The sequence below is a fragment of the Vombatus ursinus genome, unplaced genomic scaffold, assembly GCF_900497805.2.
Source record: "Vombatus ursinus unplaced genomic scaffold, bare-nosed wombat genome assembly UNPS02008996.1, whole genome shotgun sequence".
NCBI classification, from domain to species: Eukaryota; Metazoa; Chordata; class Mammalia; order Diprotodontia; family Vombatidae; genus Vombatus; species Vombatus ursinus.
In genome coordinates this window covers 11,119,931-11,136,240 of record NW_020948774.1, presented here as the reverse complement: position 1 = coordinate 11,136,240, position 16,310 = coordinate 11,119,931, and the positions used below count along the sequence as shown (strand labels likewise).

Sequence of the window (16,310 nt, the reverse complement as noted above, 5' to 3'; positions counted from 1 at the left end):
CCTTCCTTCCTTCCTTCCTTCCTTCCTTCCTTCCTTCCTTCCTTCCTCTTCTTCCCTTCTCTCCCTCCCCTCCTTTCCCTTCCTCTGTAAGGGAATCATTCCCTTACTTGTGGGTGCTCTGCCCAAAGGAATATAAATTTTGATAGCTGAAACCTTGCAAGATATCTTGGGACTTATGTGCTATAATTCTTTTTTTAAGGACCTAAATCACTCTAACTCTGATTGCCCAACAACAGGTCTTACCCCAAGACCATCTTGGTCATTGTTTGACTTCTGATGGCTTAGAGTGAATGTAAATAGCAATTGTTTCTGTTTTGGCCAGAAATCCTGAGGGTCTTCCTCTTCCAGACTGATTTTTTTTTTTACTAGGTAAAAGAGGCCATTTCGTGCCTCTTTTCTTACCTACCTAAATCACTAAATGGGCCTTGCCTCAGATAAACTGAGACCTGGGAAAGACCTTAGCTTAAAAAGGCCAAGGTCTCCCACTGCATCCTGGACCACCTCCAGTGGTCCTGATCTATATCTTGCCACTGGATCCAGATGACTCCAGAGGAGAGAGTGAGGTGGATAACTTTGCAAAGTCCTCCCTCACTTAAATTCAATACACTTGCAAGTCATGATATCACCTTCCTGATGTCATGGTCCTCTTCCAGAACAAAGGACAAACAACAACAGGGAGTCATCTGAGAGTTTTCTATTTCACCCACCCACCATATGCAATCTGTTACCCAAACTCAATGATTCTACCTCCTAAACATCTCCTGCTTCCCACTGTATTCTATTTACTTAATACCATAACTACCTTCCTTCTGGCCCTTCTCACCACTGCAGTAGCCTCCTAATTGGTTTCTTTGTATATAGTCTTTTCTTTCTTCAATCTATTCTCTACACAGCTCCCAAATTAATATGTCTAAAGCATAGGTTTGACCATATGAACCTTGCTCAAAAAGCCCTACTACATTTAGGGCAAAATATGTATTCTTTTCTTGGTCATTTAAAGTCCTTTACAATTTGACTTCAGCTTATTTTTCAGGCTGATTACACATTACTCCCTCTTACATACTTTTCATTGCAGCCAAATTAGCCCCGTACACAACATTCCATCTTCCATCTCTATGACTTACACAGGCTGTCTCCTGTTTATAAAATGTTTTCCTTCCTAACCTCTGTATTTTAGAGCATCTAACTCATTTCAAGTCTCAAGTCAAATGCTAACTCCTTAAGGAGGCTTTTCCTGATTTTGTCATTAGTACTCCCAGCCTCATCACTTTTAAATGTATTTTGCATATATTTTGAATTTATTTACCCAAGAACATGTTGTATCCCCATCCCTCTCCCTTAAGTACATTATAAGCTCCTTTAGGGAAGAGATTGTTTCACTTTTGTATCTGTAAACCCAGATTGCTACCTGTAGCCGAGGATTAATGGTGAAGCTTCCAGCTGTGGGGTTCATACAGGCCACATATTGCACATTCATGATTTCCTTAAGAAACAGTTTATTCCTGTCATACCTGCAACATTAAAGCATGATTGTCAATAGAAAGTATGAAGGAGGTGTGAACACTCATATGGATTTCATTCATTCATTCATCATCTCAAGGATGTGGAAAGAACAGATAATGTTTACCTAAATTTTAGCAAATTTGACAGTTTCTCTTTCAATTATCGGGGAATGATGGAGAGATGTAGTCTAAACAATAGTATAGTTAGGTGGATTCATGATGTGATAGAGTAACTGTTTAATATTGTTATGAATAACTCAAAGAAAGGAATAGAAGGCATGCTTGTCAAATTTTTTCTTTTCTTTTCTTTTTTCTTTTTAGGCAACTGGGATTAAGTGACTTTGCTCAGGGACACACAGCTAGTAAGTGTCAAGTGTTTGGTCTGAAGCCGGATTTGAACTCAGGTCCTCCTGACTTCAAGGCCAGTGCTCTATCCACTGCGCCACCTAGCTGTCCCTATGCATGTCAAATTTGCAGATGGTACAAAGCTAATACATAGGAGTAGACAGTCAAGGTTAAAAATTATTTTAGACTAGAACACTGAGTGGAATCTGATAAGATGAAATGTAATATAAATGAATATAATGTCTTACACTTGAGTTAAAAAAAAATCAACTTCACAAACATAAATAAGAAGTCATGTTTCGGGTTAGCATTTTGTCCAAAAAATTTTGGGAGTTATAGTGAACTATAAGCTCAATATGAATCAACAGTATAAAATAGCAGCCAAAAAAGGAAAATCTAACTTTAGGTGACATTAAGAAAGGAAGAGTGTGTGATACAAGGAAGGTGGGGGTCTTGCTCTTCTCTACATCTATCACATCTGGAGTATTGTGTGATGTTCTGGGCACCATATTTTAAGAAAGACACTGATAGGCTGGAGAGAGTCCACAGAGACATTTGTAAGAAGGATGGTCATGCCACACAAGGATCAGATCGTTGAAGGAACTAGAGGTATTTTATCTGTAGAAGAGATGACTTAGAAGAGATGTTATAGCTGTCTTCAAGTAACTGAAGGAATATCAGATGGAAGGTGGATTAGATTTGGTAAACTTGGCGTCAGAGGCCAGAACTAAAAGCACTGGGTGAAATGAAAAAAAAAGTGGGTTTAGGTTCATTACGTGGAAAAAAAAAACCACCTTACTAATAATTCAAAAGTAGAATGTGCTACCTTAGGAGGCAGAGAGTTTTATTGTTTTATGAGGTGTTCCTCCACAAAGTCATGGTCCTCTATCTCACTGTGGCATGGAAGTGGCCTTGGTGACCCTGAATTCTTGAAGGCAATGCCAGTCATAAAAGTCATAAGTTTCAGTGGGTGCTGACATGCTAGTCCTGGTAAGAGGCCAACACTGGCTCTGATAATAGATCGTTTGTTTTCCAGGGATCAAATTTCTTAAGTAAGGAAAGGTACATTATCTAGTGATCTTTCTTTTTTTTTTCCCTTTCTTTTTGTCATGGCAACCCACAAAACAAGGGAGAATTTTAAATAGGTCTCATTTGTGTGTGGCTTCCTTCCACTTTTGTAGTGATTGTATCAGAGTGGTAGGAAAGCTGTGTTTTTCTTTGAGGCTTTGCTTTTATAGGTGTTTTGGAGTTGTTTTCCTATTCTGGTTTTATGTCATGGACATCTTTAGAATCATAAGTCCTTTATTATGGGAGTCATTTTTGTTTGTTTGTTTGTTTACTCTTTCATACAGCCTTACTTCCCAAGGGACTTTCGGTTAGGGCCAGGCTTTCTGCAGTTCTGGAGGGTTTGGTAACGATTTGTATTTGTTAAGGACCAGCTGCTGCTGTCTTCAGCTATTGATTCCAGTGTTCTTCAAGGATCACAGTGGTGGTTTGACTCAGTGAACTGCAAACTTTCAGCATGCTCCAAATTCAACTATTACAGCCCATATCTTCCCCCTTTCTAAAGTCCTATAGAGCTTATGGTCTGTAAATCATGCATTCAATAAAAACAAATCAAATAACTACATAAATGGAAGAGAAATTTTCTTTCTTGGTAGCCTGATTCTGACAATGGAAAGGCAAGACAGAAAAAAGAAATCACTCCCCCATGGTTGGCCAAACTGTCACATCTCAAAATTTAAGTCTCTACAGAAATAATCTATCTTCTCTATTTGACAAGATCAGACCTATTACTCATTAAGAATCATGCTATCATAACTTGAATATAACCTTTAAAGATGTTTCCTTATTTTTTTATGTTAGTTCCTGAGTCTTATGTAGGAACATGTTTTCAGGAATAGGAAATTCAAAAAGAAATGTAATCAAGCTGTCTAGGGGATTTCTAATTACCAACCAGTGGTATATATTTTTATAACCTGAGATACAAGCTCTCTCTCATAACACACCTGTACTTCTTACACTTCACATCCCATCTTTCCCCATAACCTCTTCTAATGCATCTTGTCAGCATCTTAGTACTTACCAGTGTCCATAGTCCATATACTGTCTGATGAGTGTGTGGGGCTGCACTGTTCCATATGCATCTACCTCAGGCATGTTCATGTCATCAATGAAATAGATAAGTTTTTTGGTGCCAGGTGGCCCATAATTTCTGCCGGCCTTCTTATCCAGAGGTTTCTCTAGGACAGCTATTAAGACACCCAGACAGTGAGAAGAGGCAACTAAGACCTCAAATATCATCTGTGAGTCAACTGAGACAATACAAATTCCAGTTCTTGGCACCAAATTTGATGGCTACTTGTGGGAACAGATGGAAGTGGACACTTTTGAGAATGCTGCTTAACCTTTCTGGGATTCAGTAATGTAAAACAAGGAGATTGGACCTAGTTTATTTCTTTTTTTAAAAAATCAAATTTATTATATTTTCAGTTCTAAATTCTCTCTTTGCCTCCTCTTCCATCCATTGAGAAGGCAAGAAAAACAAAACCCATTGCAAATATGTATAGTCATGCAAAATCAACCTAGTTAATTTCTAAAGTCCCTTTGAATTCTAAAATTCTATTATCTTTCCAACTCTGAGCTATCCACTACTCTCTAATCCCCTATCCTCTTGTCCTATTGCCTTGCCAAACTTGGATTACTCCCACCATATACCTCCTTTGCTTCTATTCATGTACTACTTACTGGAAGTAGAAAAAAAAATTGTGAAACTGTGCTGATTAGGTTTACTACAAATTAATGTTATCTTCACTAAAAGAAAAATTGAGATCATTTGTTGAGTTCTTCTTCCTTCTACATCATCTCATATTCTCTTGACATTTTCTGGCCCCCTACCCTCCAGTTTGCCAAAGACAACCCTTCTATGTGAACCCTTGCTCTCATCCCTTCTATTCTCACTTTAACCTCTATCTGCTGGCTCCTTCCTTGCTGCCTACAAATATGCTGATGATTCTCCCATTCTTAAAAACACTCACTTGATCAAGTATACATCTCCTCTATGTATATGTGTGTATATGTATATATATACATATATATGTATATAAATGTATACGTATGTGTATATGTATATGTGTATATATAGATGTGTGTGTTCATAGCTATTTATATGTTGTCTCCTTTGTCTCCTCTCATTAGAATATGAACTCCTGTCTTTGTATCCCCAGTTCTTAGCACAGTGACTTGTACATAACAAATTTTAATAAAAGCTTGTTTGACTGACAGTTCTATCCTCAGGGAAATCTCTAAATTAGCCCTTGATCTCTATCAAGCAAACATAAAGAATAAAAGGCCATAGTATCTTTTATGAAAGTGCCTTTAGTTTCTCGTACTGCTTGTAAAATGAAGATCTCAAAGATTCTTCTGGTGCCCCAGGATAAATGTTGGCTATGTTGTAAACATTATTGTCAGAGTAATAATCTTATTAGAGTTTTGGACACAGTAGAAGGGCAAACAGACACCTTTGTGATTCTCTAGATTTTTATCAGAAGTTGTATAAAAAAATCACTCATCATTGCTTCTCTTGCCTCTTCTCCTTTAATTGGCCCCAATCTTCTTAGTCCCCAAACAAAGTAATAGTTTGATACTCTGACGAGTAAGTATAAAAACTACACTCTAGTTTTTTAATTAGGGAAGCAGAAAGAATCAATCCAACAAGGTAATGTTCTAGCCTGGGCAAAAAAAAGGAATTATTATAATAGAGTACAAGTGTTTTTCCTCAGTAAAATAATTAAAGATTTATATACTAAAAGAATCAGCACTTGTCCACTACATTTGGAAATGCTAAAATCCATTTGATTTCTTCTCTTACAAAACCAAAAGCCTGTACACAAGGGAAGAATGTCAATAGACATACATTTGAAGGTGATAGGTTGGAAAGATAAACTCGAAGAAGCCAAAATATTTTAATACTCTGATACTGAGTTAAATTAAGTGTTTCAAATTTGAATTTAATTAGCATTTAATTACAATAAAATAGCAACCAATTAATCATCCAACACTTTTTGCCAACCTCACGCCTAATAGATCTAATATATACATAAGAGATCTGTCAAACTGAAATGTACTAGCTAGCCAAGGAAATAATTGTGAATGCAATTCCTCTTTAATACAGGAAAACATTTTCACGGAAGGACTTGTCTCTTTCCTCAAGGCAGTGGTATTCAAATCAACCTCTGGAATTAAGGAATGATTGTAATTTGGGTTGATTAAGCTCTTTATTCTCTTAAGAGACTGAGAAGAAAAGGCTTTGAGAAATGGCTTTGGAGTGCAATTTTATTGTTGGTTTACTTTCAGGCTCTTCATGACCCCATTTTGGGGTTTTCTTGGCAAAGATACTGGAGTGGTTTGCCATTTCCTTCTCCAGTTCATTTTACAGATGAGGAACTGAAGCAAACAGGGTCAAGTGACTTGTACAGGGTCACTTGTCTGAGGCCAGATTTGAACTCAGGAATATGAGTCTTCCTGACTTCAGGCCCAGAGCTCCAGCCACTGAGCCACCTAGCTACCCTATACCATGGAGTGCAATGGATTAGCTCAAATAAACAGTTTTGTTCTATTAAAGAAATAGGAGGACTCCTGGGAGATAACAGATTCTAATTCCTCCAAAGTTAACTAAGCTTTTTAAATTAAGGACTGGACATTTCATAAATAGAAGAGCTAGAAATGAGCTACAGTTTCAGGACTAGATAAATGTGGAAGACTGAATAGATTGGGTGGTTACCAGCTTTAAAGGAACACCCCTAGTTATCACTTCCACTCCAGTCTTGAGCCCATACTTAGTTCTCTACGTGACGAATGGCACCTATCTGCAAAATGGCTTATGAAAATTAGATTGGCAACCTGAAGCCCATGGGATAAGCAGAAGTTCAATAAGAGTATACTGGTTGATATCTCTACTGCAAATCTCTCTCCACTCTAGTCTATGGTAAAATATAAACTCCTGTTTGACTTTTAAAGCCCCTTGTAACCTGGCCCCTTCCTGCCTATCCAATGACACTGGCCTCCTTCATGTTCCTCAGATGCAACACTGCATTTCTCAACTCAGAGAATTCTCAATGGCTGCCCTCTCTCTCCCCCCACCCCCATTAACTAGAATTCTCTCCTTCTTCATCTCCACTTCTTGCCTTCCCTGGCTTCCTTCATGTTTCAGCTAAAGTTGCACATTCTGCAAGAAGGTATTCCCAGTCTTCCTTAATCTTAATGCCTCCCACTGTGAGACTATCCTTAATTTATCCTGTATATATCTTGTTTGCACATAGTTGCTTGAATGTTGTCTTCCCCTATTAAACTGTGAGACCCTTGAGAGCAGAGATCAATTTTTTTTTGGTATTTCCAGTGCTTAGTATAGTGCATGGTACATAGCAGTTGTATAATAAATGCTTATTGATTTGACTTAACTTCATGCACCCTTGATCCTATTCCATCCTGTCTTCTTCATCAGATTGCAGTCTCAATCATCCCCAATTACTCACTAATATTCAGTATCTCCTTGTCAACTGATTGTTTCCTGGATGCATATAAACAGGTCTGGTGGAGGGTGGGGGCATGGAGAATGTCTCCCCCATCCTCAAAAAATCTTCTCTTGATCCATGTATTCCCATAAACTACCATCCTTCATCTCTTATTCCTTTCATGGTTAAATTCCTTGAGAAAGTCATCTTCACCAAGTGCCTTTACTTCATCTCCTCTCATTCTCTTCTAAACTCTTGGCAAGTCTGGCTTTGATTCTCATCACTTAACTGAAACTGCTCTCTCCAAAGTTATCAGGAATCTCTTAATTGCCAAATCTACTGTTTTTTTCCCCCTCATTCCTCATCCTTCTTGACCTCTATCCAGCCTTTGATACTATTTTCTCTAGTTTTTCATGACACTGCTTTCTCCTGGTTATCTCCTTACTGGTCTGACTGCTCCTTTTCAGTCTCCTTCACTATATGCTCTAGCTGTGTCACTAATGTAGCATGATACATTTTAATTAAATGAAAAAGCCAGCACTTTTTACTTTCCTTAGTTCTTCATTACCCTGTAGCATTGCAGATGTGGTGTAATAATTGAATGGGACGTTCTTCACCATGTATTCATCTGCATCCAGGGAGGACAATTTTGCCCCTACCAGCACAGACTTCCCAGTGCCTGCATTCCCCACCAGCATGATAGGTCGCTGGTGTTCCAAGAGCTGCTCCATGAAATAGCACACACGAATGGTCTCAACAGTGTGTACCAGGCAGGCCTGAAACATAAGAAAGAAGAGAGTCAGAGGTCCATGTAAATTCTTCACTCTATCACTCTACTAAAATATAGTGGGGACTCTCATTGGCTAGGAGGAGAGCCACTTTGTCTCCTGACTTTTAGAGGGATCTCCCTTGAGTCACAGAAATAGGGTTTGGTGAAGATGTGACAGAGAAATCTCTAGGTCCTAGAGGGTCAAAATCACTAATGTATTAATGATAGCTAAGAACAGAGTACCTATAATATCCTGGGACAATTATATCAATAATGTCTACTTATTCACACTTACCTGCAAAGGTAGGTCTGGGTCGAATTCAAATTTGGGGATGAGTTTGGACCAGGACTCAAATTTCTTTGTTTCTGGATCTATGTAAAAGTCAAATACAGTTCCCTGGGAAGGAAACTTGATAGTCTTGAATTCAGTTAGCCACCATTTACTGAACTCTGCTCTGTAATCCACAAGCTGTAAAGATAAATGTATCATGGACAAGATTTAACAGAACCTAAGAAAGGTGATAATAGACTGAGTTGACATCATACAACCAACCAGGAAATCAGGACAGGAGATAATAAAGCCACATTGACTGAAGTATTTCACCAAACTTATTAAAATAGACTAAGCCATCCGGCCTCAGACACTTACTAAACTACCTGTGTGACCCTGGGCAAGTCACTTAACCCTGATCATCTCCAAAAAAAAAAAAAAAAGGACCAAACCCCTCTAGGAAGGATGACGAGCATCAGATCACACATCTCTCCCTTGTAAAGCCTTGGCCATGAAAAGAAACCTCGAAGCCGGTCTTATTTCTAGAATATGGGTTAATGTCAGACCCTAAGTTGAAGATTTCAATGGATAAAAAGTTTTCAAAAAATTTATTATTTCTTTTTTTTCTTTTTAAAATTTTGAGTTCTAAATTCTCTCCTTCCATTCCACCCCTCCTCCACCTGCTGAGAAGGCAAGCAATATAATATCAATTATACGTGTGAAATCATGCAAGACATTTCCATATTAGCTAAATTGCAAAAAAAAGCAAGAAATAAAAAAGAAAGTGAGAACATTATACTTCAATTTGCACTCAAAATTCATCAGTATTTTCCTCTGGAGGTGGACAGCATGTTTTATTCAGGAGTCCTTTGGAATTGTCTTGGATCAATGAATTGATCAGAGCAGTTCAAATTTTTCACAGTTGATTATCACTACAACATTGCTGTTACTGTGCACAATTATATTCCAGTTCTTCTCACTTCATTTTTGCATTAGTTCATGTAGGTCTTGCTATGTTTTCCTGAGACCACCCTCCTCATAATTTCTTTAGCACAATACTACTTCATCACAATAATATATTACAACTTGTTCAGCCAATCCCAAACTGATGAACATTGCTGTTCAATTGTGTCTTGACCCTGAAGATCATACTGTCCATGGGTTTTCTTGGCAAGGATACTGGAGTGGTTTGACATGTCCTTCTCCACTGGCTTAAAGTACACAGGTTAAGTGACTTACCTGAGGTACTCTCTGAACCTGGATATGAACTCAGGTCTTTCTGACTCCAGGCTCAGTGCTCTATACATTAGCTGCCACCTAATTGATGAGCATTGCCTCAAGTTCCAATTCTTTGTGACAAAAGAGCTGATTTAAGTATTTTTGTACATATAGGTCCTTTTCCTTTTTCTTTGTTCTTTTTAGGATACAGACCTAGTAGTGGTATTGCTGTGTCAAAATGTATACACAGTTTTATAGTCCTTTGAGCATAGTTCCAAATTGTTCTCCAGAATGGTTGGATGAGTTCACTTTTCCCCTCATTCCCTCCAGCATTCGTCATTTCTGATAGGTGTGAGGTGGTACTTCAGAGTTGTTTTAATTTTCATTTCTTTAATCAATAGTGATGTAGAATATTTTTTCATATAACTACAGATAGTTTTAATTTCTTCCTCTGAAAAGTGCCTGTTCATATCCTTTGACCATTTATCAATTAGGGAATGGCTCTTATTTTTATAATTTGACTCAGTTCTCTATATATTTGAGAAATGAGGACTTTATCAGAAAAACTTACTGTAAATTTTTTTGATATTACTCCATTGTCTATGATACCTTTTAACAAAATGTAGTTTCCCTGATTATCTCTTTTAATTAGATCTATTTTTGCTTTTATTTTCTCTGAGATCATGATTGCTACCCCAGCCATTTTTACTTCAGCTGAAGCAAATTAGATTCTGATCCTGCTCTTTATTTTAACTCCGTGTGTCTTTGTTTCAAGTGTGTCTCTTGTCAACAACATATTGTTGGATCATGGTTTCTAATCCCTTCGCTATCTGCTTCCATTTTATGGTTGAGCTCATTTCATTCACATTCACAGTTATGATTATTAACTGTGTATTTCCCTCTATCCCATTTTCTTCTGTTTCTTCTTCTTCTTCAACAAAAAGAAAGGGGTGATTGTGGGGTATATTAGAGTCTTCCTCTTGGGGCAGCTAAAGTCTTTGCCCTCAGATATTAGTATTTGAGGGCCAACTTTTTCCTCCTTTCCTGAACCCTCTTTTTGTCCATTTAGGTAGAGCAGAAAAAAAAAAACCTCTACCAAAACCCTATAGTTCTGGCATGTGAGGTTAAAGGTTAAAAGACCTCTCTAATGACCATCAAGTCACACTGTAGTCTTATGAAGCAGAACTCCAAAACTTGAACTCAGAGCTCACTTAGATTTTCTCTATATGAATTATCTGATTGGAGCCATGGTGCCACCTGCTGTCAGGGTCTCTGAACAAAAGAGAAGGGAGAGTAGTAGGGACTAGAGGAGAAAATTTTACTTCCAAATTGACCCAGTAGGAATGGTTGGTGAGGATTTAGATTTTTCTGTTCAAGGGGGAAAATGGGGAGAACACAGACCTTCTCATATTCCACAGTGGCACCCATTGTTACACTTCACCATCAGTCCAGCTATTTTTCCTTTCATTTTTCATGGTTGGCAAATAGCCATGTGCAATTTGAAATGTTTTCTTATCAATTACCAAATGATATTTGATGAACTGCCTTCTGGCTACTTGCAAGAGTTAAATTTGGAGATTTCTTTCAGTAAGCATCCTGTAGATTCTATTGCTCTGTACTTTGCCTCATTTCCAATAAGATTGACAATTTTCTAGTATGATGTTCTCAAGTGCGATATTCAGGAGATCAATAATTCTCAGATGATCTCATTACATTCTATCTTCAAAATCAACTGCTCTCACATGTTCTAATTTTGTTGTCTTGATTTTGTTCTGATGGCTCAAGCTCCAGGGTCAGTGACTCTATTCCCTCTACCTAGGGCTGCAAAGAACAAACAAAATAGACCCAAACCTCAAGGTCATTTCCTAGGGCTCCATGCCCTAAGGGGAGGGGAAAATAGCTCTCAGGCTGTTTCCTGATTAATGAATGGTGTCACTTGATGTGAATGAACTGGTCCTTCACACCTGAATGCTGCCAAAAGGAGAGAGAGACTGTCCCAGCCAGTTAGTTTTAAATCTGCAGCCAATTCCAGCTATACAGCCAATGGAAAAATGCTGCCAAAAGAAGCATACTAGAGCCAACTCAAAAAGGGTTATGATGGCTGATTATTAAATTTTCAGTGTGAGCATTTGCAACTTGGATATCTGCAAATGCTACAAATTAGGGCTTGATTCATTGTTTTGTTGATTTATAGACTCAAGAAAGTTGTGAGGATCAAATGAGATAATATTTGTAAAGTGTTTAGTGCATTACCTGGTACACAGGTGCTATATGAATGCTAGCTATCATTATTATTATTATTATTATCATTACTGAAATGATGGATAAAATATTAATAAATGCAGATTATTATGTCACATGTACATTCCCACCCTCCATTCCCAACCCCCAACAGACTATTGTTAAACATTTACTACAAAAGCTCTGGGCTGTAATGTCTACTTCAGTTGTAGTCTACATGTTTCTCAGAAGCAGGTCTCTCACATCTCCTACATGCGTATCTCCATCTTAGGTGATGTACCAAAACCTGGTACCCTTCCATTTCTTCATTTTTGAGTTCTAAAATTGTTGATGCTTTTTTTTTCAGTGTTAACTGCTTTAATATGATTTCCTACTGTTCATTTTAAACAATCTATTCTTTTGTCTTTGTAAATTTTTACTTGTAAGCCCTTATTTGTCTTCTAATTTCCATCCTTTTTCTTACTTTCTTCTTTTGAGCATCAAAAGCTCTCTGGAAATTTTTGTGGTTGGTTTGGTTCCATTCTCTCCTTTGGGGGGATAATTGTGGTTATGATAGTTTTTTTTTACTTCTTGAGATTTCTGTATGCTTTCTTTTACTTTATAGTATGAGCATTTTTTGCATATCATTTATTTTGTCTCTATTATTTTGGAGGGATGGTGTTTCCACTGTGAGGATATCTTCTTTTTCCCCTTTTTGTTGCTGTTCTTTGGTGCATTCATCACTCCTTTGAAATGATAAAAGGAGACAGAGCTTAGATATGACTCAGTTATCTTGCTGCAAACCTCTCTGACAGTAGAGTCTATGCCATTTTCATTTATAACATGGTCCAGAGAAGAAGCATGTCAGAAAAACAGGATTGAATCCAGATTATGATGTTCTGTTACGATCTAAGCTCAGGCAAATCACTCAGTTTTCTTATCTGAAAAACTATATGACCTCTAAGGTCTCTTCTAGATCTGACATTACAGCAGAGGTTAAGGACAACCTGGTTAAGAAACATAGAGTAGTAAGAGGGTACAGACAACTTTCACATATAAATGTGTGTGTGTGTGTATACATACATACATACATACCTATATATTCATACATACATACAAATGACTGTGTCTTCTCTCCTACTTCTGAGGATAGGTATTTTTTTAAATTGTTCTGCAGCTTACATAGTGGATAGGCCAAGGCTACAGACACAATGGATATTCAGTACTTATTGTGCTACCAATGAAAGATAACCCAACAACTAGTGATCACTGCAAAACTATCCTCAGAGAAACTTGCTATTGGTTAATGACCAAGGTAACAGCAAACTTATGGTTACTGATTGAGGTACAGCAACCATGCAGTTGGATAATAAAGGTAGAGTGAAAAATATATTATAAATCACCCTTTGTACACATTCATTAGACTATGAATTCCATGAAAGCACGGACTGCTATTTACCTTTCTCTGTATCCCCAGCATTCAGCACAATGCCTGGCATTTAATTTAGGCATTTAATAAATATTTATGCACTGACTGACACAGATGAAGCAGATGCTCTGTTTCCTAAGGGTCCTTCCTGCCCTACAGTTTCGAAAACAGGTCCCCTGACAATGTGCCGTTTTAAAAATATTCACTAATATTTGGAAAGAAAGACCATGACAGAGTTCAAAATGTTTACTAGGCTAAGGAATTTATAAATTCAATAAAGAATTGAGATTCAGAAGAAATAATTTTATTTATTTCCTACCTCTTCTCTAGGTAGGACTGAAATTCCAACTTAAAAATCAAAATTGACATTAGATTTGGGCCTTGATAAGACTGGACAAATTATTTAGTGTTATTCTTATCTGACTGAAGATTTGGCTGAATATGATAATCCCCGAATGTTGAAATTTCTAACAAGACACCTCAGAAATTTCTGTATTTTTAATTCATAGAGAAAACAATGTAACCCACAAACATTTCCAAATCTCTATTAAAATAATAGATTTCATATTTATTTTGCACATTTCAGTTTAAGCCATTTTTGCTCTCTGGTCCAGAGTTTCCTCATCTTTGCAATGATGAATTTAGACTAAATGGTCTTTAGGATGACTTCTACTACATCCTCTAGAGTTATAAATGATAATCAGAGTGAAGTCAGCTTACTGAACACATACCCTTCCCCACATCAGAATCCTGCTGCTTTGGCCAATTCCTGAACTAAGATACTGGTTTGCCTTTGGATTTACATTTTCTCATCCCTTTAACCCTGATTCTTTACATCATAATTCCATTAAAATCAGTTATTTTAGAACACTGTTCTATAAATTTTTTGATTATGCACTCCTACAAGCAATTTTTTAGTACATGCCCCAATATTTGTATTCACTTATTTACAGATTATAATATGTATACTATGGTACAAATAATTTTGTATATTATAAAACAAAAAATATAAATTTAAAAGGGTGAGATAAAGGTAAACTAATATTTGATCGTATAGTTGATTAGAAACCATCGAAATTTATTCAGTAGGGGAATCACATTGTCAGATTTCTGCTTTAAGAAATAACTTTGGCAGCTAAATAGAGAATGAACTAGAAGAATTTGAGGCAGGAGACCAATTAGAAGTCTATTGCAGCAATCTAGGATAAGGATTTGAGGGCCTAGTTATGTGAATACAGAGAAAAAAGAATTTTAAAGATAATGTGGAGGTAAAAATAATAAGATTTGATAACTGACTGACTCTATGAGGGTAAAAGAAAATGAGAAATAGAAGATGACACTTGGGGGAGTCTGAGATGGTAGTGCTATAAACAGGAAAGTTTTGAAGAGGGTTAGATTTGGAAAGAAAGACAATGTAAACTGTGATGCAGCTCATAGTCCTACGCTTTCTTATCTGGCATTGCTCATTCTGACTAAACAAAAATGAAAAGTGGGGAGGCAAGGGTCTTATTTATTGGTAACTTCTCCTAAGCAGAGAGCCTGATCTTCAAGGGCACCTGCTGCAGCCATGAAGTGATCTGAGAGCCAGGGGAAGAAGGTGAAATTTTCCCCAATGACAGCCCTTGTGGAAGCCAATAGCAGAGCTCACAAGAAGACAAGCTTCACAACTGGCTATCTTCTCACCCTCCATCTGTTTGATCATCCATTCCTTGGGGCAGATCCAAAGCCCTTGTGAGGTGAGGTTGAGGCCCTACTTTGGAGATCACTATTCTAGAAGACCATGTAGAATGCCCTCCTGCTCAACTCATTTTTTTCCCCTGGAACACAGGGATATTTGACACGTTTTCCAAAAACACGTCTCCTGATTCTCTCCCTCATTTCCTGGGTTCTGTGACTTAATGCTCTCGTTTCTTCTCCTCTCAGAGATTTGTCACTCTGATCATCAGAGTCCATTTTGGCTGGGACCTCTCTGTTAGAATATGGACTGAGACTACCGTATCATATTCCTAATTTGCTTTAAGTACAGCCTCTTCTTTTAAGTAGATCTAATTTTGTTTTTGCTTTGTCTGAGATCATGATTGTCACCCCTGCTTTTTTTTTTTAACTTTAGATGAAGCATAATAGATTCTGCTCCAGCCTCTTATTTTGACTCTTGGTGTATCTTTCTGTTTCATGTGCGTTTCTTATAAATAACATATTGTGGGATTTGGGTCATCCTCTTCCATTTATTGAGATCCTTTGCTTCTTTCTAGGGACTTCTATTCTCCATTCTTACCTCAGTCTTTGTTGATACAAAGAAAAGGGATCCACTGACACAACCTATGTGTCTTAAGATGAAATTTAATTATTTTAATTTGGGATTTGAGATAAAAATTCAATTAAATTTTTTGAGTAGCCTGGAGAAGAGAAGATTTGGAGGGGAGGTGTAATAGCTGTCTTCAAATATCTAAATCAACATCCTGTAGGAGACTTGTTTTGCTTGGCCTACAGAGCTAAAATAGGACAGTAGTTAGAAATTACAAAGAAGCAAAATGCATCTGTATGTAAGGGAAAACACAAAATAATTTAGAGCTGTTGAAAGAATGGAATCGACATTTTGGTAAATAAAAAGATCCTCCTCCATGTCCATCTTCAAATGGAGCCTGGATGTCTTTCCACTGTAGAGCAGATTACTGATCAAGTACAGGTAAAATTAGATGATCTCTGAGATCTCTTCTAAAGCTGAGATTCTATGTCTTCATGATGACTTCCCTAGTCATAGAGTTTTCCCCTAGGCTATGTTTCTCCTTTTATAGGAAAGGAGAGTGACAAAATTATCAAGTCAGAGCAAAAACTAGCTGTAACAGGCTGTGATGGGATATAAGTGAAAGCTGTTTATTTCTTTCTAATAGCTGGGTTTCTGTTCTGACCTTTTGTGTTCTGACCTTTTATCAGTTTAAATGTCTGTTGACCACCCCTGAGTTTCTTCCCTATTTTGTGGTAAGGTAGGCTATGGAGGTCATCAGAAGAAAGAGATGCTTAATCAATGTTTCCATTTCTATAC

At 37.3% G+C, this 16,310-nt stretch overlaps 1 protein-coding gene across 1 annotated transcript in view; it reads right to left on the bottom strand.

Moving 5' to 3' along the window:
• DNAH9 (dynein axonemal heavy chain 9) overlaps positions 1 to 16,310 on the bottom strand; it is a 466,635-nt gene that overhangs the window by 202,170 nt on the left and 248,155 nt on the right. Inside the window, exons 37-40 of the mRNA XM_027850079.1 lie at positions 8,425 to 8,598; positions 7,929 to 8,136; positions 3,934 to 4,099; positions 1,409 to 1,511 (exon numbers count right to left, since the gene is read on the bottom strand). Coding sequence (XP_027705880.1) covers positions 1,409 to 1,511; positions 3,934 to 4,099; positions 7,929 to 8,136; positions 8,425 to 8,598 — 651 coding nt within the window. The remainder of the gene's footprint in view (positions 1 to 1,408; positions 1,512 to 3,933; positions 4,100 to 7,928; positions 8,137 to 8,424; positions 8,599 to 16,310) is intronic.